Source organism: Cryptomeria japonica, chromosome 8 (assembly GCF_030272615.1).
Source record: "Cryptomeria japonica chromosome 8, Sugi_1.0, whole genome shotgun sequence".
NCBI classification, from domain to species: Eukaryota; Viridiplantae; Streptophyta; class Pinopsida; order Cupressales; family Cupressaceae; genus Cryptomeria; species Cryptomeria japonica.
In genome coordinates, this window is record NC_081412.1 from 824,412 (window position 1) to 852,132 (window position 27,721).

General features: G+C 36.2%; 1 protein-coding gene across 2 annotated transcripts; it reads left to right on the plus strand.

Moving 5' to 3' along the window:
• Nucleotides 1-2,609: 2,609 nt before the first annotated feature.
• LOC131028859 (bifunctional dihydrofolate reductase-thymidylate synthase 1-like) lies at nucleotides 2,610-27,721 on the plus strand. 2 transcript variants are annotated; one of them, XM_059209974.1, is made up of 11 exons: nucleotides 2,610-2,857; nucleotides 3,969-4,522; nucleotides 4,626-5,034; nucleotides 5,171-5,215; nucleotides 5,427-5,492; nucleotides 25,747-25,808; nucleotides 26,332-26,406; nucleotides 26,507-26,672; nucleotides 26,767-26,890; nucleotides 27,028-27,134; nucleotides 27,267-27,721. In XM_059209974.1, the coding sequence occupies exons 2-11, from the start codon at nucleotides 4,086-4,088 to the stop codon at nucleotides 27,375-27,377; spliced, it is 1,602 nt and encodes a 533-aa protein (XP_059065957.1). In that variant the 5' UTR covers nucleotides 2,610-2,857; nucleotides 3,969-4,085; the 3' UTR covers nucleotides 27,378-27,721. The 2 variants fall into 2 exon arrangements, with proteins under 2 accessions (XP_059065957.1, XP_059065958.1); XM_059209975.1 differs by lacking the exon at nucleotides 2,610-2,857 and adding an exon at nucleotides 2,907-3,018.

The following is a 27,721-nucleotide window of genomic DNA, read 5'->3' on the forward strand; positions in this document are numbered from 1 at the left end:
AATTTACGCACTATGAGAATAAAAAGTATTTGAGGATAGAGAGATTCTTACCTTTTTAGAATAGATGTAGGAAAGTGGAGTTGTTCTTCAATTTGTTGGTTGTGCTGATTGTCCTCTATGATTGCGAGGTTTGTGAAGTAGGATTTCAAGCCAAGAGTGGCTATAAGTAGAAAGAATTCAATCACTAGTAGCTTCAAAGTCAAATCAATGATCCTATATGAGATCTTTTTATCTAAGGCTGGTATAATCCCAATAGAGGCATCAATGATAATTCATTTGTTAAGCTACTTACTTAAAAAAGGTTGAAAACATGGAAAAGCATTGTTGGCCCAATATGGTCGTTGAAAAGAGGAACTAGGTTGTAGAAAGAAGACTTGAAACAAACATGTAAAAACAATTGGATGGGAAAATGGGGCATTAATTTGCATGAATGTCCTAATTCACTAATGAGGAGATAAAAAAGTTGGTGTTAGAAGAATTCAAGATTGTGATGTGGACATCGAAAAAAGATTAAAATGTCAAAGAATTCAACTCCACATGGAAGCATGTCAAAAACACATACTTGAGGTTTGCAATTAAAGGAAAGGCTAAAATTGTAATCACACAATTGACGACTAGTTCTCATCATCTTAGATGTAGAATAGGTAGATTGACAACATTGAGAATAAAACTTGCATTTTTTGTAGCAAAGGGCTTGGTTGAAAGTGAATGACACTTCATCATGGAGTGTGCAATGCATGGATTTATCTTAGTCAATTTGATAACAAATTGAAGGTGTTCAATATAAATGAGCTATTTGATGAGCTAAGACTTCACAAAACTATGAGTTTCTTGCTCAAGATCATAATATAATAACCGACATTGAAAATAATTTGAAAATGTTTTAATTTTGCATCTCTTGGGCCCTTAGACTGCTTGGTCTCGTGGACATCATTAAAATTCCTTCCTTCATTAATTCATTAATTCAAGTGGGAGCCTTGTTAACAATGAACTAAATACATGAAACCACAACAAGCTTAAAAAAATAGGTTATATCAAGTTGGCACAAAGTGAGGCTGATAGATCAACGAGATTTGGAGGCATAAGTTGCATGGCTTAAGAGACTCCCATCAAAACAAGTCACCTTTTTAAAAAGAAACTTGATGTGATATAATCCTAAAACATGATGATAATAAAGGTTTTGGAAATGGACACATAGAGAGATTATAAATCTCAATAGATAACAAAGTCCAAATTCTTAAGAATTAAACCAACAAAGCTAGAATATTTCAACAAGGCGTACAACACCATTCTTCCTAACAATTAAATTATTCAATTTGTAAAATATCAAAATTTTAACACTTTACTCTTTCTAATGCTCTACATAAATCCTAATTGATTTCCCCCTTACATACTTAGTTTCCCAAAGCTTAATTCCAATGCCATCAAGCTTATAATTAGTGCAACAACTCTGCATTTAAGGAACATCTCTAATGCATCCAACATTCCTCCATTAAGTTCTCGCAAACAAGAGCCATCACTTCATCCCACACAACTTTTATTGAATAAACCTCATTCTTCACTACTACAAATGTACCTCTAAAACATTTAAATCCTTACCATAGCTCAATTTGTTTCCTTGAATTGTCACACATTTTGTATGAAACAATACATGCACTCCAAATTTGTAAAATCTACATATAATCCAGTCAAAGTATGTGTTAGATCTCCATCCATTCCCAATGAAAATAAAGGTAGAAATTATCCGCTAATTTCATTCTCATCATTAATAGATATTCTCATCATAGGTAGATTCTTTACACTATAATTAATTTTAGTTCACCATAGCTCGGATTTAACCACATTATCTCAAGCCTTGCCGAGAGGAAATTTTTAGTTTGGATTAATGAGTAAACATTATATAGAGGGAAGGGCTCACAACTCTTTCTCATCTTGCTTGTGTAAATTGTGTGGAGTTGGATTGAATCAACAAGTTGACCAAGATAGGGAGAGAGGGTTAGGTAGACAAACCAAGTAAACGAGTCAAGAGAAACAAGTGTTATTAAATAGTTTCTATGCTCGATTCAAGATCCCCCCATTATAGACAGGTAAAAGTAGGGACAAAAAGGGGTGGGCGGGCTTGCAATCTAGGTGGTAGTATGAGTTCCAAGGTGTAGTGGAAAGTGAGAAACCATCATTACCTATGTGTAGTGGAAAGTGAGAGATGTTTCCCACATTTGTCTCAACATCTACTAACATTTTGTCACTACAAGTTCAAAATAAAGGTGAAGGCCATCATGTTATGTTGTGGTTAAGCTATCAATGAGTTGCATATCACTTGCTTTCCACTTGATTCCACTTTCTTTGACCATATACTACATCAAAACTAAAAATATATAACAAAATTAAAACACAATAGAAAATAATAAAAATTCAATTGAAATTAATTAATTTTACCATCTTACATCCTTCCCAAGCATTCTAGATTGTTGATGCAAGAACTGGATTCCATCCATGTAGCAATATCAATCTTTAGCCCCCACTCCATTAACAACATTTTATAAAAATTACAATCTTTTATGTTTTGTCACTTACCTAGGTAACTATTAATAACTTTTTTAAAAACCACAATTTTAATGTGTTGTCGAACATATCTCCCGCCATAGGAGCTCAAGATACAAGAGCAAAGCCCCAATGGCATTTCTGCGTCGCAAACTCTTGCAAAATGCATAAATTTCTCACCATATCAGGCCCTTGGGTCTTTTTCCGCCAAGCTGGATTCACCTGCAATTTAATCCAGAAAACGAACGGTTCAATTTGGTTCAGGAAGAATCGTTTTCTCCCAAATCCTCTACAAAAAGTCAATTTTCTTTTCCAGGTTTGCTTTCTATAATGCCCTTTTGCTACCCATGTTTTTTAAAAACAAAAATATGTTATTACTGTTCAGTTTGATGTTACCCGCAAAAAAAGTGGTCCGGTTTAAGCGTCTTATAAGGGCGATTCGCCCCTTTTCAGAGTTTGACGATGTTTTTTTAAGAGGTACAGATAAGATGGATTTATCATTTTAGATGATTCTTTTTACATAAGCTAAATCATCTGTATTATTTATTCTAGCGTGCTCTTTTATTCATTCAGAATATTGTTTTTATAGAGATTCAGTTTTAGAATTAATTGAATCATCTGTAGTATTAATACATGCTAAAGTTCGTTCATATAAAAAATCTAGATCTTAAAATGATATCCCAAGTTTTAAGTCAAATTCATCTGGAACATAATTTATCAATGTATGCTTATACTTCTACAAAAATGTTTTTATGAAAACTCATTTCTAAAATAAATACTCGAGATTTTGTATTATTGCGTCTGATTTAAGATCTGCAAGAATTTGTTTTATTGCGGGTGAAATATATAACAGTTTAATTGGAGATGTATTCGCCTTCAGCTTTCTTCAAGTTACACGCTTTTACATATTCTTTACATTTTGAATGTAGTTAAAGCCATTTTGTCAGAAAAATCCGCTGGCCATTTCTCATGTCTTTTGATGTTTTTTGATATTCACAATAGCCTTCAGATATCCAATTCATACAGTGATTTTTTCAACATGTTAACTGTAAACAGGTTTGATAAACTTTAGAATTTGCAAGGCTTCCATTGTTGTTTTTATCAGTGTGTTTACTGTGCAACCGCTCTACACAATTTAGTACGTGGGTCGTTTTTACAACATCTACACATTTTCTAGAATTTGTCTATATGGTCTCTGTCATCAGCATTTTAGCAAGTGGATAGTTTTAATTACTATATTTTTACTTCCTCTCTTAGTCTCTTTGGTGTTGGTTAGCTTTGACTCTTCTCTTTGTGTGTCAGCATTCTGTATGGTTTGCAAGGTGCGATATTTGCTTTGTTTTTTCCCTAATGCAAAATGGCCTAGAATCTGCTGTGATTATTTTGTGTTGTCATAGTACTAAATTTATTTCCTTTTTGGCTTGTAGAGAATTACAAGAACTCAATATTGGCCATTTCCCAGATAACGCCAGATAACGGCTTCACTTGTCCAGAAACAATCACAACAATTTTCTTACCCATTCATCTTTCCTTTCATTTCAACCATGGCAACTATGGCGAATAATTTCAGCTCTAGCATCCCACAAGGAGTTTCTGATGTGCCCTCAGAGCCTATGAGAACCTTCCAAGTGGTGGTAGCTGCAACATCAGCAATGGGCATTGGAAAGGATGGGAAGCTTCCATGGAAACTACCTTCGGATCTGAAGTTCTTCAAGGAAGTCACATCTCACACTTCAGTTCCTTCAAAGAAGAATGCCATCATAATGGGACGCGGGACATGGGAAAGTATTCCAAACAAGAATCAGCCTCTTCCAGGCCGCTTGAATGTTGTGCTAAGTCGGTCAGGTAGCTTTGACATTGCAACCATGGAGAATGTAGTTATGTGCGGGAGTTTGCATTCAGCTCTTCAGATGCTTGCAGCTCCTCCATATGCTTTGTCTATAGAGACAGTGTTTGTCATTGGAGGTTGTCAGGTTTTTAGGTACACCCATTGCTATCTCAAATGCAGTGGTTTATCTCACAATTTTAGCTTTAGTATGTCATCAGATTGCACTAAAACAGTTCCATTTATGATTTTTTTTCAGAGGAGCCCTCATTGAACCTAATTGTGATGCAATCCACATCACTGAAATAGAGACTCCATTTGAATGTGACACATTCATGCCTCCCATAGATAAATCTATATTTCGGCCTTGGTATTCATTATCACCCTCTGTGGAAAATGATATTCGATTTTCTTTCTCAACCTATGTTCGATTCGGAAACTCTTCTAGTATGGACACCTTAGTGTCTTCTCAAAGCGTTGACAATGGATCTACAACCAAGAATATTTATGATGGGTTTGAATCTCGGCGATATCAGTTTCTTCCCAAATTCATCTTTGAAAGACATGAGGAGTATTTTTATCTTAGGTTGATACAGGATATCATTTCAAATGGGATTGACAAGGGAGATCGGACAGGAACTGGCACACTGTCAAAGTTTGGTTGTCAGGTTTTTTGTTTCTTATTCTTTTTAGTGAATTAAATTTGCTTTGATTATTGATTTATTGTTTACTTATATAACAGAGTTAAATGAATAAACCCTTGAATTTATTAGTCCTATTTCTGATGTTTTAATATCTTTCCAGATGCGCTTTAATCTACGCAAGTGTTTTCCGCTTCTAACAACAAAGGTGATAAGTTGTCTTTGTCCATCTCTATGGGTTAATTTGTTAAAACTCAATCTATTTTGAAGTTATATGTTGTCTTATTGTGATTATATGTTTCAGTCAAAGTTTTCATTTTCCCTCAAAAGACATACAAGAATGATTGCAAGTCCGTTCTGTATATTTTCATGGTTGGAAGTCTGTATTATTGACTGTACTGTTTCATGTATTACCATAGCGAGTTTTCTGGCGTGGAGTGGTTGAGGAACTACTATGGTTCATAAGTGGTTCAACAAATGCAAAGGTAAATTTCAAATTGCTATATACAGTGACATTGAGCTTTCTGAAAAAAATATTCAACTGAATTTAAGATGCATGGAAGTAAATGTGGCAAATGAGGTGAAACTATTCCAAGGATATCTTATATATGCTAGCTGAATGTACTTAATTGACCAATTGACTAGCATGGTAGTTATCTTAAAATATCGAATAAACATGAAAGAATTCTGATTCATTCCTCAATTATAATATCTGTAATTTTACGTTTTTGTATTCTGAGATAAAGTGAACTATCACATTGAACAACACATTTTTTTTTAATACAATTAACCCCATTTTTATCTCATTCTTTATGCACATATTTCTCCTTGCTTTTCTATAAAGAGTTTCTTCATGGTACTTTTCAAGAAGTTTTGCTTTTGTCATTTGAGATTTGGGCTTTGTAGAGAAATTTTCTAATCTGCAACTTACCATTTATTTGGGAATCCATTTGATCATTCTATTTTTTTCATTTGGATTTCATCTGGTATTGTTAGCTTCCATAGTTAGCAAGAGACCTTAGACATAGGGATGGAGATATCATTTTTTAAATAGGGTATGGGACTTTAAGAAGGCTATGGCTATATTTATATTATATTCACGAGGTGATATAGGCATCTTTCTCCCAATCCCTAAACGTGAGTGTTTTGGTGTCTATTTTATCATCTATACCTAGGTTGCTAGTCTTCGTATGGGTACATTGGTATGGCTTTTTTTCCTTTGGGTAAGAGTATGGGTTCACACAAACACACGACACAGACACAGACACAGCCACACAGACAAACACAGACACAGACACAGACACAGACACGCACACACACGCACACATGCACACAGACACAGATACAGACACACGTGCAGACATGCACACACACACAACACACACAACACACACACACGTGTACACAACACACAACACATGCACACAACGCACACATGCACACACACACACACGTGCACACACACGCACATGCACATGCACACGCACACGCACACGCACATGCACACACATACACACATGCATGCACACACATACACACATGCATGCACACACATGCACGCACACGCACACGCACACGCACACGCACACACAGACACAGACACAGACACAGAGACGCAGACAGACACACAAACACACACACACACAGAGACACACATGCACACACACGCACACAATACACACAACACACACGCGCGGGCGCACACACATGCGCGGGCGCACACACACATATCGACACACACACACATGCGCTCACGTGCACACATACGTGCACGCACACACACACCCACATGCACACACGCACGCACACACATGCACACACAGACGCACAGACGCACAGACACACGCGCACACACACAGATATATACAGTAATATTAAAAGAGTAACACTCATTGGCAATAAATGAAATATTTGGATACCTCATAATTTGCAAAAAAGAAAATACTGAAAATTCATAGTATAATAATTCAATGATTGTCAAATGTCAATTTTCAATGAAAAATACGATCAATATTCAATAATTTTTATATTGCTCTTCATTGAAAACATCAAACTCAACATTTAGTTCAATGTCATTTGAATCACAAACAACTATAGTGCCACTACCACTAACCATGTGGTGCAGGAGCACCCGAGGTTTCTTGATGAATTTTCAAATTTTGGAGTGAATGATCCTCATTGGGTCAATGATTGAATAAAGGACTATTGAAGAGTCCAAGAATGTGCTTGAGTTTGTTTTGTAGTTTGTTGGTCATTAATCTTAGCTTGTTTACTCAGTTTTGGCCTATGTGCCTTTGTAAGCTTAAAATGGCATCATATAGCAAAATTGTGTAAAACTCCTTGTAAGGCCTCATAAGGCTTTTAAAAATGTTTATTTGATGGTATGAAACCATCCTAGGGGGTTAAGAGTGTGAAGATATGCAAAAGTTGTAAAAATGCATTGTGGAGTAAAAGTTGTCATGTTTGCTTGACAACATTTTGCAACAATGTGAGCAATTTTTACAAAATGCTCAAATCGGTAGTTAGAGGTCCGATTGGTGGTTGGTTTTGATTGAGTAGGCATATATAAGGCCTCTCAAAATGTTGTAGAAGAGTTGGAGGATCAAAAATTGAATTTCTCAATAAGCAACTTGAAGCAATTTCCTAATTTTCACAAAAACTTGTTAATTTGCTTATAGCAGTCCGTACTAGATGGATTAAATTCCGTACTGTACCTTCATGGGTGCTTAGTCTGCGCTGTTGTGGTGCTTAGGAAGTACTTGTGTCATTTCATTATACAGATCTAACTGGTGTTTTGAAATTCTTTCTTGTTTCACTGCTCTCGGCCTGAGTAAAGCAGTTAAGGCCCTAGGAATGGCTCTAACTTGAATTCCCATTGTGTTTTCTCTATGGCCCTTGGGATTTGAGTAATGGAGTCCGTGTACAGTGTATATACAAAGTTTCAAGACCTAGAAGTTGCTTTTGAGCATTTTGAAAGCATGCCCTAGGTGAGCTTTGCCATAGCCCGACTAGGGAACATGACTGTTATTCTTCCTATTTCTTGCAGGGGTGATCAGATTTGATAGAGCCAAGTGTTTGGTATGAAGGAGGGTTGTTGTGCAGAGCCTCAATATGAGTGTGGAGTCCCATAAAACCCTTTGTTGAAAGCACATAAACCTTAAACCCTTGAAAAGTGCCATTTTGGGGGCCGTACTTGTATGGACATATCAGACCACCTCATCTCCTAAATCTTGTAGAGTGTCCAAATGGGTATCCGAATCACCAAAGCTTTTAGAGGGTCCTTTGAAAGTTTTTAGAGCAAATGAGCAAAAACCACGAAGGGAGGGCTAAAAGGGGCTCATATGGCTACATGGCCTAAAATATAGGAATCTTGAAGGCGATAAGGAAATGAAAGGGAACAAACTCAAAAGCCATATGAAGGGAATTGACAAACCATCTCAGACCCCTCCTAATCCCTTGCAAGTGAAGGATAATGAATTAGACATGTTGGTGGTTGGACTTACTCATGTGAGTTCTAACCTTGCTTGAGTAACTGGAGCAACTTAAGTGGTAGAGAGTTCTCCAAAGAAGTTGGGTGTTGGGATTGATTCAAACAAGGAGAGAAGCGCATAAGACAAACAAGGAAGCCCACAATGAGACCTATTCCTAATGTATAGGCCAAATTGCAATGAGACCTATTCCTACCTCATCTGTAGAGATTTCAACAAGTCGTGCAATTGTAACCTTTAAGTTGGCACACTCAGGAGTTAGATCCTAATTCCTTGTCACAGTCTCATTGTATTTAAGTCTCTCATGAGTTATGTGATAAGAGACACAAGTTGGAGTGCACAAAGATCAAACCCTCAACCTTTTTTTGCACCCAATCGGTTGCACTTAACTAAGTGGATAAAAGAGTGGATACTCCTACTCTTTTTAGTCGAAGAACTTGCAACTAGTTGAATTTGCATACAACATATACAATTACAAAACATAAATTATTAATTATAATATATAGTAGCAAATGAAAAATGAGTTAAAATAAAAAGATGCATGTTTGAAAGAGAATTTTTATTACAAGAGGTTGTAAGTGAATTAAGTCTTGATCATGTATGTACCACCATTCAGGAGCTTTTTTTGTATTTGTCTTGAAAAGTGCAAACATCATGATTCTTTGAAGGTGCAAAGTGGCTAAACTCATTCACGACAACACTTTGTATATCTACATTTGGGAATATTCTTTTGAAATGTAGTCCTGTAGCCAACAACAATCTCTTTATCTCTATATGGTGTCACTCTCCTCAACAAAGAAAGTTTCTCTAAGGTATAATATTTCAGAGACAAAGCAAATGCTAGAAGATGCAAGGGTGTGGTCATTTTGTTCCAATAGTCAACAATTATCTTTTGCACCCTTTTGAAAAATGTTTTTGTGAAGTCATGTTCTTTGGCTTCTATTATGGTTTTTATTTTTTCAACCATGGAGTCCATGCCATTATATATTTCACTTAAACATAGGCAATGCATACCAACATATCTAATCATGTCGATGATGGGCTCAATGAAATTCAAACCATATTCAACATGAGCCTACCACTCATCATCTAGGATCAATGCTTTGATATTTTGGGTACTCTTTGTATTTGATTTCCTCCATACACTCCAAAGAGTGTTGATGACCATAGCACTCAATGTTTCTCCCACCTTCACAAGTCACTTTAAGATGATTATATGTGATGCAAATTGAGTTTTGACAACTTAACATGGTGCAAACAGTAAACAAATTAAAATGTTAAAAGATAGATGACATGTTGCATATAAAAAATAAAAAATTATATTGGAAAGTAAAACTTTAAAAGATAGATGACATGTTACATATAAAAAAAAAAATTATATTGAAATGTAAAACTTAAATCCTTCAACAGCTCCAAGTTGGAGAAGGTCTTGAAGATGGCTTGTGAAATATAATGATTTGTCAAAAAATGTTGAATCTCTTCAGCCTTTGTGGAGATTTCTTTGACCCACTTGATCTCTGTGCCAATCTTTTGCAATATCAAGTTGAGTGAGTGGACAATGCACAATGACCAAAAAATATGTGTACATTTACTCTCCACTATTGAACCAACCGTTCTACAATTTTTAGCATTGCATGTTATGACTTGAACAACATTTTTGGGGTCCATTGTCTCAATGGATTGTATGAGAATATTGGCAAGGAAAGTTGCATTTTTTACTTGCTCCTCTCAATCTATTGCTTCCAAAAATGTTGGCTCGTTAGGGGACCCGACAATGACATTGATTAGTGGTCCATTTTTGCAATCTTACCATCCATTAGAAATGGACACATTTGTTTCAAGCCATGTATTTTGATTATTCTCAACACCACCCCTACAAAAGTTTTTTCTTTTCATAGCTAGGACTAATGTAATTAGCAGGTGCATTGGCAGTTATCATCACTAGTTCCCTCCAATATGGTGATCTAACAAGGTCAAATGGAAATCTACTGCTATAAATGAAATGAGCAGCACTTTCATTTGCAACCTCCCTCGCCCCATTCTTGAAGGCCTTTTCCAATGCTTCTCTTTTATGCAAAATAAGGGCCCTATATCCATCTTCCCAAGAAGATGGAGGCATGAAAGGTTTTAAAAAGGGTGGGGGAATGGGTTGTGTATGTTCAGGTGTGGGGTTTGTTTTTGAAGTTTTCTTGAAGCCTTTAAGATTGCATGTTTTACTGTCGAACTCATTAACAAAGAGGAATGACTAAGTAAAAAGATTATTAGTTATGCTCCAGTTTGACCTTAGGTGGGATACTAATAGATGGGCTTGGTTAATGAGTTTTTTTGTGTAGGGCATGATTGGTACATTTTTGCATCATGCAAGTGGCATTTCTTTTTGACCATGACTTAACTCGTATTCAATAGTATAATGATTGTAGCATGCCAACTTTGTTTATGGTAGTCCTAGCATATTGAACAAGTTGTCCTATGTCTAAAACAAGCTAGTCCTTCACTTTGGCTTTTATTGTGAAGGTGTAGAGTTCTACAACAGAGGATGTGTATTTTGTAGATCTTGTGATCATGATTAATTATTGTTCTATTACTTGGTCAAGCTTATAGTTTGGTGGGGGTAGTGCCATTTTCATAATTTTTTATAAATCCTAGATGGGCATGTCATAAATCAGATAGGCATTGAAAGGTTGTAAGCTAAAAAAAATAACTAAAATGTGCTTGTGTACGTTAGGGAATGGGTAGTTGTCCTTGGGGCAAAATGTAGCTTGTAAAATTTTGATGTCTTGGGGATGCTCTTGAAATTTTGTTAAAAAAGGGTCTGGGTGGAAAATGTCCCTATAGGGGGTGAGATCATTTTGGGCAGGGAATGCATTCCCAAGGAGCATAGTATGTGAGCTAGCTAGTTGTGATAAACTACTAGAAGGATTACAAAATTTTTTCATGGAAAGAGGATACAGTCTTTCCTTTGATCAATTACTCACTATTTTGGCATTCGCTTGTTCTTTTACATCCCATTCTTTGTTGCTTTGAACCCTATTTTATTTGGCTTTTCACTGTTTGTGTAGGTTTTTATTTTCTCTTATGTTAGGGAATATTTATTTTTCCTACACATTATTAAGCTTGCTTAGCTTATATTAGAATTTAAAATGAGGACATGTGGCATAATCCTACAATCACATGTGTCATTCACACTCACATTTGGGTGGTTGAATGTCACACCATCCTTTGGATTTATTTGCCACCTCCCCATAACCATTTTTTGTCTTTACTTGAGTTGGCATAACCATGTATTTGGCATTTACCAAGTAGGTAAAACTCCCTCCTATTTTGGGCTACAGGGAGTTATTATTCCTCTTGGTTTTATATGCCTACATTTTTCTATATAAACAAGCCCTCACCTCTCCCTATGTTAAGTACCGAGAACCAGAACACTAGCTCAGATTGTGAGTCTAGTTTAGTGCTAGGAGAGTGCTGAGTTTTGTTCATCTTTGGGTTCTTGTCTTGTTTTCCTTCAGTCACATTGATCTTGGGTTGCTTCACAACTAAATTTAACATGGTATTAGAGCTAGCTGTGAGTTGTGGGTTAGCATATATATATATATATATATATATATTCAAAGAATTTAGATTCATTTCATTCTTGAAAGCATAGTATGATTTCTGTTGCATCCGATGATGTTTTGAAGAGTCAGAAAAGCTTCAAGGAATTGTAGCTTCTAGGGGGGTTCCTAATTCTTGCTTATCAATATAGGTGTTTTGGAGCTTCCTGGAGGAAATTTGAGCTCACCTTTCAGTTTAGAGCAGCCGCGAAAGTCAGAGTTGTCATTTGTTTCGTCTAGATCAGACCCTGGATGCAAATTTTGTGAAAGTTCCTAATAGAGGTTTCGCAACCAGATTCAGAAGGTAGCTGATCTCTCGGTGCATTTTCAAGCCAAACAGATAGCACCATCGCGTCCAAAAGGCCCAAAAACGCTAAGATTGATTGTCAATTCATCAATTTTGGTGATAGTCAAATTCGAGGCAAATCTTTTTTAGCAGATGAGCCCTATTGCCCACCTGCCCAATATGGTATGAATTTTATTTATTATAAATTTTTGAAAGTGAAAAAGTATTATTATTGTTATTCAAAAATATCATTGTAAAAATTTTGTTTTGAAAAAAAAAAATCAAAAATCATTGAAAAAAAATCGAAAGCAAAATAAAGCTTTGAAAAAATTTAAAAAATTATAAATAAAAAAGAACCTGTGCTGCTGCGCAGGCCCGTACCTTCAAGGAATACCAAAAAGGTACATAGCTGCTGCTCCATACTTGTACGTAGCTGCTACAGCCATTAAAGTGAGCTGAACCCTTATAAAGGGTTGTGGGATGTGGTCTTTTGGTCTCCCACCCAATTTTTTAAAGAATTTTAAAATTTTTTTTTGTTTAAAAGCAAAAAAAATACATTACCAATGCATTCAGCCTTTGGCCTTGAAATTTGGTTCTACACCCTCTGTACTTGCTGCTTAAATCTTGGTATACGTGTTGGTATTTACCACGTTTGGTGGTCTTGCTAAATTTATTGTTTTTTCAAAATTTGGTGAAGATCCACTTTTATCTGGAGATTTCTACAAATTTGATAAAAAGACAAATCTGGTTGTTCAACCAATTTTGGTGTTGTTCCAGATTTAGTAGCAGCTCAACCAAATTTGGTGGCAGTTATTTTAAAAAAAAGAAGACCCCTCACCATTGGAATTTTCTATTTTTCACCCAAATTTTGGAGAACTCGTTCTCACTCATACGAAGGCATTTTGCAGTGCAATTTTTTTTGATTTGGGGTAGAATTTTGCGCTCTTCGCAATGGAGTCATCATTTTTTGCTCAAGTGTTCCCAATTTTTTCAGAATTCAATTTTCTCATCAGAACTGAAGGGCAATCTTCATTTTTTCAACTTCAAATGTATGTAACTTTCACATATGATCTCAAATTGAGGTGATTCTTTTTTTGAAAGATGATATTTTTCCGAGTAGTACACATTGGTGCTATTTTGAGGTTCTCATTCTGAGATTTTATTGTACTTTCAGTATTTGAGTCCACATTTGGACATTGTAAACTTTGGAAAACTACTCCAACATTGTAAGCGCATTGATTTATAAAGTGCCAAATCATTATTTGTTGGGGGGGATTCTTGATTGAGTGAAAAAGGGGGGGTCTCTCTTGTGTGTGTGTGTTTATGATCTACTTGCTCGTGCTCTTTCATTTTTCAGTTATGGGTTCTCCTAAATTTCCACTCTTAACTCCATATAATTATGCAACTTGGAAAGTTAATGCATGGAGTAAACTAATGGAAAAAGCTTTAAGTCATTATGCTGATGGCACAATTTCAAAACCCTCATATTTTAATGATCCTAATTTGAAAATGGAATGGCTCATCAAAAGTTCTATGGCTCTTGGAACACTAAGAAAGTATATATCTCCTAATCTAATGTTTCACATTGAAAAGTGTAAGACAATCAAGGAAGCTTGGGATAAACTTGGCAAATTATATGGTCAAGTTGATGAGATTAGAGGTTACTCACTTGAAAGTGATCTCCTAAATTTGGATCCAAAGAATTTTGATACAATCCAAGACTATGCCACTAGAGCAAATGAGCTAAGAGCACAATGTAAAGAATGTGGCATTGAGAAGAAGGATGCACAGTTGGTTTTCAACTTGTTGGGCAAGCTTCCTTTCGAGTATGCAACTTTTGTTTCTAGCTTCCAAACCCATAGATTGACAATGGGTAGTGCTTACACTACATCTTCATTTGATTCATTTATGGAAATGTTAATGCTTGAGAAATCAAAGTTGATCGCAATGGGGGTTCTTAAGTGGTTCTTAAGTTATCTACACCACATGCTTTTGTGGCTAGACAAGGGAATCAAGGAAAGGGTTCTAATAAGAAGCAAAAGCAATCAAAGAAAAAGCCACATACAGATCAAACACAACATAAATCATCTTTAAAAGATGATTCATCTAAGAAGGAGAAGTCTACTTGCTCATATTGCAAAAGAACTGGACATGAAGAACATTCTTGTTATAAGGACATTGTTGAACTAAAACATCTTCTTAAGAAGAACAATATTGATCTACCTTCTAGAATGTCTGAGTCAACTTCTTCTCCTTTTAATTCAAAACAATCAGGATCTAATAAGGTAAAAGGTCATGCAGGACTTGCTTCCGAAGCAACTAAAGGTAAAGGTAAAGTTCTTTGTGCTACTAATCAGGGGGATGGCTCCTAGATTTTGGAGCTTCTCATCATATGGCTTCTACATAGTCTATGTTCTCTTCTTTTGAACCTTGTGTTACGTCACCTATTTTGATGGGCAACAACACTTACATGAGTATAATTGGGAAAGGTTCCATTGATATTGGCGATGGCACTTTCAATGATGTTTTGTGCGTACCTCATCTGTCAAACAATCTTCTTTCCATCTATCAGATTACGCATGGTGGAACTGGGAAGACTGTGGAGTTTACAATTGATTCAGTCATCATTCAAGACTTGGAAAGCAGAGAGATAATTGCTACTGGGATGGTTAATCATGCATTTGGTTATATACCTTTTCAAACTTTGCACTCGATGATGGTTCTAATCCTTTGGCTATTGATGACACTCCTAGTGTGAACATTGATTTTGAGAACTTTGGTTACTTGAACTTGGGTATTCTCACATCAAATCCAGTTCTTGTACCTTGCATTCCTTCTCCTCCTTCTATTGTTGCTTTTGAGGATACTTGTGTTGCTACATCCATGGCTACATATCATTCGGTGCAGCAAGAAACACATTGTCTTCCATATCCAATTTCATGGGATGACTACTTGACAGACATTGCAGGTTTGTTTGTGGAGTCTCATATTTCAGATTTGGGAGACACTATTCATAACATTCATCTTCTCTTTGATGAAGTTCAGTCTTCTTCAGTTGTTATGGAGGAAGCTATGGATCCTCTTGTTCATTCTCCACATGATCATTCATTACAGTTTGACATGAGTGTGGATACTTTTGAGCAGCATTTGGAGGAGGAACCTTTATCTTCAGAGGAGATACTTGAGTCTTTGGATCTTGTTCGACATACATCTCTACTAGGTTTTGGATTGTCATCTTCATCAGTGTGGCCTAGAACGCCTGATTTGATTGTGACAACTTTCGACATCAACATGGAGACACATGAGTAATATTCAGAGACTTCATACATTTTGCACTTTCTTCTTTCATATTCCTTTGAGGAATGGGAAGACATTCTTCATGCACCTTTGGTTTTGTTTCTTCCTAAGGGGAGGAATGTTGTTTGACGATTGTGGTCCATCTTCTACATCCAGATTCGAGCATCAAGCATTGGTATAGTTTGTTAATGCATGATAGCCTCAGATAGAGCTCATGGTAGAATCGCCGACTGAGGCAATCCACACAAGAGCTTGTGGATAGAATCGCCGACTGAGGCAATCCACACAAGAGCTCATGGATAGAATCGCCGACTGAGGCAATCCACACAAGAGCTTGTGGATAGAATTGCTGACTGAGGCAATCCACACAAGAGCTTATGGATAGAATCGCCGACAAAGGCAATCCACTCAAGAGTTTGTTAATAGAATGGCTGATAGAGGCAATTCACATCTTGAAACTATGGTCCTGTTACCAGATTTTCACCTACAGGCTCAATTAGGTAGAGCCACTAAGTTTTTGAGCAAGTGGTATTTAATGGCCTCTCTATGTTGCATTTCATTACAAATGAAATAACCTCAAAAGAATGTAGAAAGCAAAGATTGCAAAGAAAGCATGTCATTGATATAAATGTACGAGCATAGAAAGATTAGGCAAGTCTTTTGGAAATAATGTAATCTTTATTAAAATGATAGAATGCATGTCTCACACAATAAGCTGTGAGACTGACCATGTTCATTCAATATGCATGATGCACATGAAAGCTAAATTATACATGAATGAGTAAATACTAAAAAATGCATGTCTAGAGGGTGACCAGTCATTGCTTGAATGACTGGCGCTTGTTGGCTGATCCATAAATCTGTTGGTGTTGTCCTGCTCCTCCTTGCTTCCCAGGGCTTCGATGCTCCTGTTTCCTGCATGATCCAATAGGCAATAGGTTAGAATTGTGTTCTAAGCAATGAAAGGTCATACACTATACATGAGCATTCACTTATACATGTATAAATCAGTCTTGATGTGCACTGTCAAAAGAGATGCATATTTTAGGTGTCCAAGAGAATCAAGAGAAATCATCATACATGTGCATATTATTTCTAACATGTTTGCTTTATGTGCAGCTATAGATATGATCATGTTCTTTTTCAGCATGTGGGGTAAAATGAGGCTCCCACAAGGGTTGAGCCCAGCATGCCACAGGTAAGCAAATGAGCTATAAGGGGACAAGCGAATCAGGCTGGTATACAGTACAAAATAATGGAGTCACAATGAAATAATGCTTTCATTCCCAATATGCATACTAGGCAAAGACAATCATCTTATCAACAAGGGGGTGACATTGAAGTTTAAATCATGCTACAGTAAGGTGATTGCATTTAACAGTACCATTTGATACCAAAGGACAATCGCATTCACCTTTACGATTGAGATCACCTTGAAAACAGAGAAGCAACATAAGGAATATGACAAACTTTTTAGTCAAGGGATCAAGGCCATGACTTCATAACAATGTTATAAAAGTATACAACAAATGCAGTATCAACACTAATCAGTAGCCTTACTCAAGAAAACTCCAAGATCCATGAAGTGCAGTGAAGGCAAAAGGACAAAGTCTGTATATAAGGAATCAATGCTAGTCATACAGGGCCTACAAAAATACAGTCATACAAATGCTTCTAAACTTCAATTACCATCACGGGTATTCATCCCCAAAGGGCAGACTTCAATTGTAGCTTGGAGATCATAGTTATTTTCTATTGAAAGACAATCACAACGAAATGAATGGTGGTTGTAGCAGTCTAAAGCAGCAGAAAGGAGAAAAGAGAATACTGAAGTAATGTTACAGTAAAATCGCAGTCAAGGCATCATGGAGTTCGGATAGAAATATAATCACAACAAGCAGCAATTTTTTCACAGTATTTTTCTTCCAAGCAAAATGCTTTTAAAAAAAAATTGAATTGTTTTGTGCGTAGAAGAATGTGCACCTGAAGCGGCCATTAATGGCGTAAAACTTTGCAAGGCATTTCCAGAAAATGCCCTTTCTAACCTGCAAAATGTGAATGCTTTTTGACGGCCTGCAATTTCTTTCAGAAACCTTCGAATTTTTCTAGAAAACCATTACATGGCGGCCAAAAAGCAGATATAAGAACAAAAGTGACAAAATTAAAAAAAAAAAAAATCAGTCAAAGCAACGGCTATGTAGGCCCAAATTTGCCTTGAAATCGAAAAAAATGGAGGTCGGATTTCCAGTTCTATAGCTTACCACGCTTTTTTCACAGGAAAATCTCATGACAAATACTCAGTGAATCGACAAAATGGTGCAAATTCTTCCAAACCCCATGGCGATGCCCAGGCAGAAGTTTCCAGCTAATAAAAAATATCAAATGAGGAAGAAATGAAGCATTTTAGGGTTCTCTTTCCCTAAAATATCCATCGAATAGTCTAAGACTTTTTGCCTTCTATTTTATTTTTCTATTTCCTCTCTATTTCCCCATGAAAGCCTTGGGGGTGATTTTATCACTTGATACTCTCATAATGTTAGGAAATATTTATTAAGTGATTTTCTTTTTTATCACTTGATAACTTTTATAATGTAGAAAATATTTAATAAGTGATTTTTATTTACCACTAAATAAACATTAGCATCTAATTAATGTTAATTAAGTGATACATAAAAATAACTTATTAAATATTTTTCATAGGTTATTATTAAAAGAAATAATAAAACTATCTATTAAAGTGATTTAATTAATACTCACTTTATTAAATAGTTTATTTGGATTTATTAATATTGACTTAAAAATGTAAAAATGAAATAATACAAATGTTTAATAAAGTGATAGGTTATAAATCACTTTATGAGATATTTATCTTATTTTCATTTATTAGAAGTCAAGGGGATATTTTTTACATTTATGAGGGTCTGCAGGTCTGATCAGAGATATTTGAGGGTCATTTATTGTGCAATTAATGGTTTTTATGGGAAGACATGGGGTGGCTTGACTTTTGGCTCAAGTGCATTCCCTTTCAAACATGTTTGGGGCCCTAAAAGGTGGGTTTTTTGAGTTTGCTCGACCCGAAAAGAGGAGGTGGAGTCCTTTTGACTGCCTTTGGTAAAGCATATATATTGTAAGACTTCACATTTTCAGGGGTTCTTCTTGATTCATCTTTTTAGTAGACTGTAATTTCTGAGTTCTCTTTGCAAGAAGGAATGTTTTTGTAACACATTTTTAGGAATTATAAAGCTCGGTGATACCTTTTTGGCAGAGATAATAGCTTGGTTGACCTCTCTACTTCTCATTTTTTCTGTTATTGTGTCTTTAGTGTTTAGTTCTTTGTGGTTGGCTTTTGCCCCCCCTTAAAATTGCACTTTTTGTTGATGCCTTATTCAGAAATACATTTATTCTTGCAGGTCATAAGCTGTGTTTTTCAGTAATTATCAGTCTTAGGCTGTGAAAGGAGGAGTTTTTTTCTCTTAGGACTGTGATTATCCAGCCTTCTTATGAAGTATCGATGCAAAGATTATGGGTTGTTGGTTAGTGTAAAAGAGCTTCATTATCACTGTTATACTATGTATCTTTTGCTTAGTTGAATTTCGACATATCATCTGGTGCAATCACCTTAGGTTTAGATTTCAGTTTCACATGTTCTCCTCTTCACTCTTTTCCTTGAAGAAATTGTTAGTTTAGGTGAAGAATTTGAAAAGAACCAGCTTACTCTGAAGGTCCACTTCAGTCTTTAGGTTACCCACAACCTCGAAGTGTTCCCATGTTTCAATAGGCAGCTGAAGTTCATAGTTTTAGCAGAGGGTGCAAGGCTTTATTGATAACAGGTCCCAAGATAAGCATCATACAATTTATGAATATTGCTCCCAATACCTTCTACATTTATCTTACCTAGCTAAGAGGGAGTGTTAATGCATGATAGCCTCGGTAATATAAATGATTGAATGAGAGATAAATGAAGTCTCTCATTCAAACATTTATTATTGTGAGGGGGCACGATCAAGTGATGTCTTGATCGGCCATGTTCAAAAGACATGGCCGGTCAAGGCATCGCTTGACCATACCCAACCCACTACATATACCAAATGAAATGTGTGAGAATGGACATTGAAACAAATTCCTCCTCTCCTGCAACATAAAAGAATCAAATTTATACAACAATTCAGTGATAGATAGTACATAGAACAAGATAAATTTTAATTCTGATCCACAAAATTAACATAGTTGATTACTTTTTGGGAGGCTACTATGTTTTTCTTATCCTTTCTATCTTGGAGAGTATTTCCTCCTTGCATGAGATTCTTCTTGTGTTGGGAAACTTGTTTGCTTTTCTCTCTTTTGGGAAGGAGTTTTGTCCCACTGGGTTTTCTCTTTTTCTCCGTTTGAGAGAGATTTTTTTGTACATGGGTACGTAACATGGCCTTGTAGCTCGGACCCATCTTTGTGTGTTTTCACCCACCTAAGCTACACTTAAGGGGGAGTGTTAGTGTAGGTTTTTATTTTCTCTTATGTTAGGGAATATTTATTTTTCCTACACATTATTAAGCTTGTTTAGGTTATATTAGAATGGTTAGAATGAGGACATGTGGCATAATCCTACAATCACATGTGTCATTCACACCCACACTTGGGTGGTTGAATGTCACACCCTCCTTTGGATCCCATAACCATTTCTTGTCTTTACCCAAGTTGGCATAACCATGTACTTGGCATTTACCAAGTAGGTAAAACTCCCTCCTATTTTGGGCTACAGGGAGTTATTATTCCTCTTGGTTTTATATGCCCACATTTTTCTATATAAACAAGCCCTCACCTCTCCCTATGCTAAGTATTGAGAATCAGAACACTAGCTCAGATTGTGAGTCTAGTTTAGTGCTAGGAGAGTGCTAAGTTTTGTTCATCTGTGAGTTCTTGTCTTGCTTTCCTTTAGTCACATTGATCTTGGGTGGCTTCATAGCTAAATTTAACATTTACAAGTTTTTATTCTTAAGTGGTAATAGTGCAGAAATGAGCTTTCAATCAACCATACAAGCTTTTATATGAGCACCCACATTGGCTACAAAGGCAACAATAGCCCCCACCACCAAAATGTTGTCCAATTATGGTTGTATTTTGCCAAAGAGGTGACATTGCATCAAATTTAAATGAGCTCTCTACATTTGGGGCAAATGTCATGTCCCCTTTCTAGAGTGGACATCGGAGACGGAGGAGTTGGCCTATCATTGGAGTCTCGTAGGCTAGCAGAGGTTGATTGGGACTCATTCAGTGCATATAGTGATTGGATTTTGGCTTTACAGGCAGTTTGGAGCCAGTTTGGAGCAGTTTCTAGATTTTAGGGGGTATCCCTAAATTTTAGGAGGTCGTGACAGTTGCCAGTCGTGAGGTTATTCATGACCTTTTAGATGGTTTCAGTTTCAAAGAGATTGGGCTTGTTTCCTAAATTTTAGGAACATCCCTAGATTTTAGGGATGAGACTACCAGTGAATCCTTGATTTCCGACTTCAGTCACAGACAGGTGACAGGATGATTTTAGGGTTTGTAATGTCAGTTGGGCATTTTGTGGCTATTTGGGTTATATTTTTAATATTTCCTAAGTTAGCGTTTAATAATTAAATAAGGCTAAGTTGTTAGCCATTTTGGAGTAATAAGGGGATTTTTGGTCTCATCTGGATGCGCATCCTATTGTGTGATAGCTCGTTGGAAAGATCTTGAAATTCTTTAAATCTTTCTCTTTGGTCTCAGGGCAATTCAGTGAGCGGATTTCTGTCTATGGGGAAAAAGGTCATTTTCTAGTAACATGACCACTTTAAAATAAGAAATTATAACATTTCCACTAGACCACGCCACTTGGAGACAATTAGGGTTCGATTTGCAATTGAGAGGGGTTATAAGGGGATAGGAGCTTCATTCTATGATTATCTTTTACACATTTTACATCTTGGATTTGAGATTTGGCTCTGGAAGAGCTTTTCAGCATCTGGGACGCCAACCCCAATGCCTTGCCTGTTTGGGACGTAGCCCCCAATACAGTGGTTTGGATTTGTTTGCAGCTATTAGCATCTTGGAGATTGTACGGCATTCTTTCTGGAGGTTCAGCAATTCTGATAGAGTTCAGCGTGGGCTTTGGGGTTTCTAACCAGTTGGGTGTACTTGGCAGCCGTACGGCTGTACCTGGCAGCCACTTTCCTTCCCACGTGCAGCACTTGGAGGGCTGGAATCTTGCCACAACTTCATTCCTAGTTATGTTACTCTTTCAGCATCCAGGTTGGAATTATTCCTGATTGTAATCTTCCTGAAATTATTGGAAATCTTCATCTGGTCAAATATTTGATTTTATATTCAGAAATCTGCCTTGAATCGAATTTGTTTTGGCTGTATATGAACTTCATTTTCAGTACTTTGTTCATGTACTTGTACTTCATTATTTACTTGTTGAAAAATCATCAAAATACAAAAAGAATTCAACCCTTCTGCAACTTCTGTCTATTTCTGAAAGAAAATATTAATAAGCAGGAAAAATCAATTTAAATAAATAAAAATTACAGCAGATTGGTAAAAGAGATCCATCAGGGATCTTTCAGCAAATGAACTAGAACCATTAGCCATTTTATATGAGCATAACAAAATAAAAAGACATTACAAATTTACAATCTTACATCCTTTTTTTTAGCATTATAACCCTTGTATTATTTATAAAAAGGTTTTTAAAAAATTCAAAACTTAAATCTTGAAAATAATTACAAGATTCACTTGTCTATGATAGATAAATCTTTGTGCAACTCTCTCTTGTTGGTCTAGGTTTTTCTCTTTTGTAGCTTTGACCTTCAAAGAAAAATGTAGCAACCTTCATAGAATAACAATGGGAGCTTGGAGACAAAAATGTTGTTATGCTCACTTGTGTTTGTGAAATGAGGCAAAAGAAGTTAAGTGCCTTTACTTTAGGGCAAAATTAGGTATTTAGGATGCCTTTTGTTTTTAGAAATCTTCAATTAATTTTTTTCTTATTTTGGTTTTTTGGTCAAGTGGCTTACAAGTTTGGCCTAGGTTCACCCAAGGTCCACTCGGGGTGCTCTTGTTGCCCCTATGTTAAACCTAGAGCTCTCTCGACACTGGATTAGACCCTTACTGTTATAGGGGCTAGGGAGGAACCCAATAACATAGCTGTAATGTCCCCTTTTCAGTTCTAGACTGATGGATGGAGTCTTAGCCTATTTTGGAAACCTGTAGGCTAACCAGAGACTAAATTAGGGTTTCTGTCTTCAGGAAGGTTTTCGGAGAGGTGTGTGCAGGAGTTCTACAGTTTGCTCTCTAGATTCTTTCTGGGTTTTTTGAGAGCTCCAACGTGGTTTGACATGCAAATTCTTCGGAGATGATTTCGCGACAATATTTTTAGTAAGTCATGATTGCTGCTTAGAATGTGATGAAAATGACTTTTGACACACAATTTCTAGTAGTATGCTATTTATAGTAAGTGCTATTTTTGGCAGGGGTTTTGCAGGTCAGCTCAGTGGCTATGTTTGGCAGTGTTATTTTTGGTAGGATCCCATTTTTGAACTCAGATGACTATTTTCTAAAATGCAGTTCAGTACCTTGGCTTCAACTCATTTTGGCAATATTTAGTTTTTGGAAGAAAAAGTATTTTTTAATACTTTATTATTTCTCATGGCCTAGGCGTAATTTGTGTTGTGATTTCAAGGGGTCGCCATGATGTTTTTAATTAAATTATAACTTAAGGCAAGTTGGATGATTTTCTAAGTAAGATTGCCTAAGTTATATTATTATTTATAAGTCATTGTTGAGCGCTCATTTTACACATTATTGGCAATTTAATAAGGTGACTATGCTATGTTCTTGGACGACTTAGAGAAGGGAAATATTATTTTTATCCTAAGTCTATTTGGCGAAATATTCCACCTTCATATTGAGACGCCAAAGTGCAATTTCATAAATATTATTTAATAAGCATTATATTTATCAAAGTGGCGATTAAGGGTGGATGTGACTTGGGCGATTTGGTGAGGTATTGAAATGAAAAGTAAATTAAAGGAAATTTGATTGCCATTGTTTAATCCCATATTGGAGGGAGAAGAAGTTCAATTTGGGGAGAAGGTTATAAATAAGTGCCTTGGCCTTCATTTGGGGGCATCCATGAAGAAATTATAACGAAGTGTTGCTGAAATTTGGAATGAAGCTTCAGAGAATGCATACCTCCTAGCTACCGCTTGATTTTTTGTTTGCAATACAGCAACTAGTCGAACTTGTGACCTTTCTTCAATTAGGAGTGTGGATTGAAGAACAATTTTGCAGATTTGTGTTTCATATTCAGGAGTTTGGAGTGTTTTCTGAGTGTTCTTGTTGCTGGTCGTGAAATGTGCTGAAGTAGATTATTGGTCGCTGGTCTCAGTGCGTTATTCTCCTCGCTCTGGGTATTTCATCTATCTCTTTGTTTGGTTTAGGCGATTCATTTTGTGAGTTTATAGAGCTTAAAATGGTGTCTTGGATTTTATTTTAGCAAATCACCCCCTTAGCTGGCCATACCATGTGGCTGAGTGCTTTGGGATGCGTGCATAATGTATTTGGGTCAGTTTGCTGTAGTTTGTTGTTCTAGGCTTGGTCGCCTACCTCCTAGGAACCATATGCTTTTAGTCTCATGTCATTCGGTTAAGAATTGAGAGAGTTGTGAGTGTTTTAGTGGGATTTGGTGTTGCTGGTCTGTGTGTTTTCAACGTGCTGGGAATATATCAGATTTAGAGATTTCTGAGTTTGGAGTGTTTTTTCTTGTGTGGAGAGTCCCTTATACTTGTGGAGCTGATTGAGCAATATGTGCAGTTGTGTTCAGTGATTTACCTTTGTTGCAGACATGAAAATTATTGTAATGCTGAATAGTAGTACTATCGGCAAGTTATATTTGGAATTGCTCTTCATTTCCCACTGAACAAGTGGAAGAGGTTGGCTTGCCGCCTATATCTGAATTTTGTAATACTGTCTTCCCGTTGCATAAGCGGTAGAGTTGATTGTTAATTTCGTTCCTAGTCGTCCTGCTGGATAAGCTGTTGAGTGATTGTTATTTCAGTTTCTTGGCTTGTCTTTGGTCGGTTTACCGCAAAGTGATTTTCAGTGTTTTCAATATCCCGCTGTATAAGTGGAAGGGGTTGGCTTGCCGCCCAAGCATTGTAATAATTTCCAGTGATTTGAAGCTAACGATCCCCTTAACACCGTATGCTCTCACCTTCCCATGTTGGGCACTTGGTGATCAGAAAGTGGAAGGGGTGCATTTTCAGTATTATTGTATTTTCATTTGCTAACCCTAATGGGTTCTTGTTGTGTTGTAAACTGGAAATTATCAAAACAAAATTGTGGGGATATTACAATAGCTTTATATGCAGCTGAATTCCTTTGAATATTTCATATGTTATTAAGCAAGTAGATAGTATATTTTGTGTATGCACCACTGGAACTAGATTTGAAATTTCAAGGAGAATGTGACAACCATGATAACCATCAATATACGAATTGGCTGAAAGGGCACAGGATGTGGGAGCCTGAAGTACCTGAAATAAGAGATCTTAGAGGCCCAAGAGGGTGCTGAAAGGGACAAATGGAAAGGCTTTAACCTAAAAATACCTTAAAAAAAAACTTTGGAAGTAAAGTGTGTAATTTGACCTGAGTCCAGAAGTCCATATTAGCCATTTGTATCACAAGCATATACTATTTATAATGTCCTCCATAGCACCCTTATATGGTATTTTGAATCAACCATGTAACAGAAGTAAATATTGTTTGGAAAAAAGAGCATCATTAGATCTGCTTTAATGTAAAATGTAACAAGGAGTTTACTTGTTTACTTCTCATTTTCTTCAATATTTCTTCTCTCCTCAAACCTATCATAGTTGTCTAGGGAATTCACCTGTTTTAAATTAAATTTTTTTGCACAATTTTTAAGAGCATATTTCATATCTTCAGCGAAATACATATGCAATTAGTCATCTTTATATATTGACTGTAAGATGATCTTGCTTGCCATTTCTTTTTTTTTTATTTATTTATTTTATTTTTGGTTCTCATATTGCAGGTTTTGCAAGAAAAGGGAATACATATATGGGATGGAAATGCATCAAGAGATTACCTTGATAGGTATTCACAGCATCCTCTCTCCTTATGTATGAATAATCATCCTCTTTCCTTATGAATGAATACTCATTGTGATGTGATATCTGATAATGCAAGAGATTCTAGTTTATTAGTTTCTTTTCCTCCTATGAGATTTATACTCAAAAAACACTTTTCAAACAATGGGAGCATTGCAAATGGGTGGTGGATCTTGTTGATTGTAAAACTGTTGCAATAGTGATACAGAAGTGTGGAACAAAAGAATTGAAAATGCCCATGGTTGTTGAGTTCAGAAGTCACAGGAATGAGCACCTTAAGTAGAAAGAGGTTAAACGGCTGGTAAGCTGTTCTTGATTTTGGGATTTGTGTGCCTTAAATAAAGAACAATGGGTCAACTGTTTACTTTCAGCCCCTTAAGTATGATATCTGCAAATAACAAAAGATAAAGTTTAATAGGAACTAAATTGATTTCATTGTGGTTTTTAATTATGGTGCATGTACAAATTTTAGTTTTCTGCCTTAAAATTTCATGTGCTTTTTGTTTCAGCATTGGGCTGAAAGAAAGAGAAGAAGGTGATTTGGGACCAATATATGGATTTCAGTGGAGGCATTTTGGAGCTAGGTTGGTAAAGTTTTCTGTCAGAAATTTTGATATAGTGGGTTTTTTTTGCAATGAAATCTGCCTACAAGTAGTCGTAATGTTCAATATGCTGTTTGGACAGGTATACTGATATGCATGCAGATTACACTGGCCAAGGCTTTGATCAACTAGCAGATGTAATTCAGAAGATTAAATTCAATCCAGAAGATCGCCGGATTATACTTTCTGCATGGAACCCTGCAGACCTCAAACTCATGGCTCTTCCCCCATGCCACATGTTTGCTCAGGTCAGCTCTTAATTGTATGATGCCAAACTCCTCCATCCATTTGCATTCATATTTCATTGTTCTATTTAGGTCATTCTGGTGTTTTTTTGTACAGTTTTATGTGGCCAAAGGGGAATTGTCATGTCAAATGTACCAGCGATCATGTGATATGGGTCTTGGTGTGCCTTTCAACATTGCGTCCTATGCACTATTAACATGCATGATTGCTCATGTTTGTGGTATGCTGAATATGTGCAAAACTTCATTAACTCAGAATTATTGTTCTATTTTAGTCATAAATTTGTGTTTTGTTTTCTTGAATTTGGGTTTTATTCATTTTATGTTATCGTGGGATGAATTATGAATGTATTTTCAGACCTCCTGCCTGGTGATTTTATCCATGTGCTTGGAGATGCTCATGTATATAAAACTCACGTTGGCCCTCTCTTAGAACAACTTCAGAATTCACCTAAACCATTTCCAGTAAGTCTGTTTGTCTAACCATTTTTGCTACTGAGGTTTGCAACTGTTTTTTTTTTCTGTAAAATTCTGCAGGACGGGTTTTATTTTATGGCAATATTTCTGTTGTTAATTTCTTATTATTTTGTACAGCAGATTTTGAAAATCAACCCAGAAAAGAAGGATATTGATTCTTTTGTTGCAAGCGATATCGAGCTTCTTGGATATGATTCCCACAAGAAAATAGACATGAAAATGGCTGTATAGTTGTGAGATTGTGAGTAGTGGTTCTTAACTCTAGAATCATAATGAGGTTGAGTTTTATGTATTATTCTGGATCCAAAATTGTGTAATTTCCAATACTTGACAATGTGAGCAACATAATCATTTTTTGTAATTGCACACTTGACAAAGGAGAGGACAAAATAGGGTTCCTTTAAGATGCACCAATGCCTAAAATTGATCATGAAAAGAATGATATGTATGAGTTGTTGGGTTTTTCTATTCCATCTTTAGAAGATGATCTGGAACAAGAAGACAAAACAATAAGAGTTACTTATTTTTGATAGCTTAGAATGCATGAAGTTATATTCATTTAATATGTGAACATA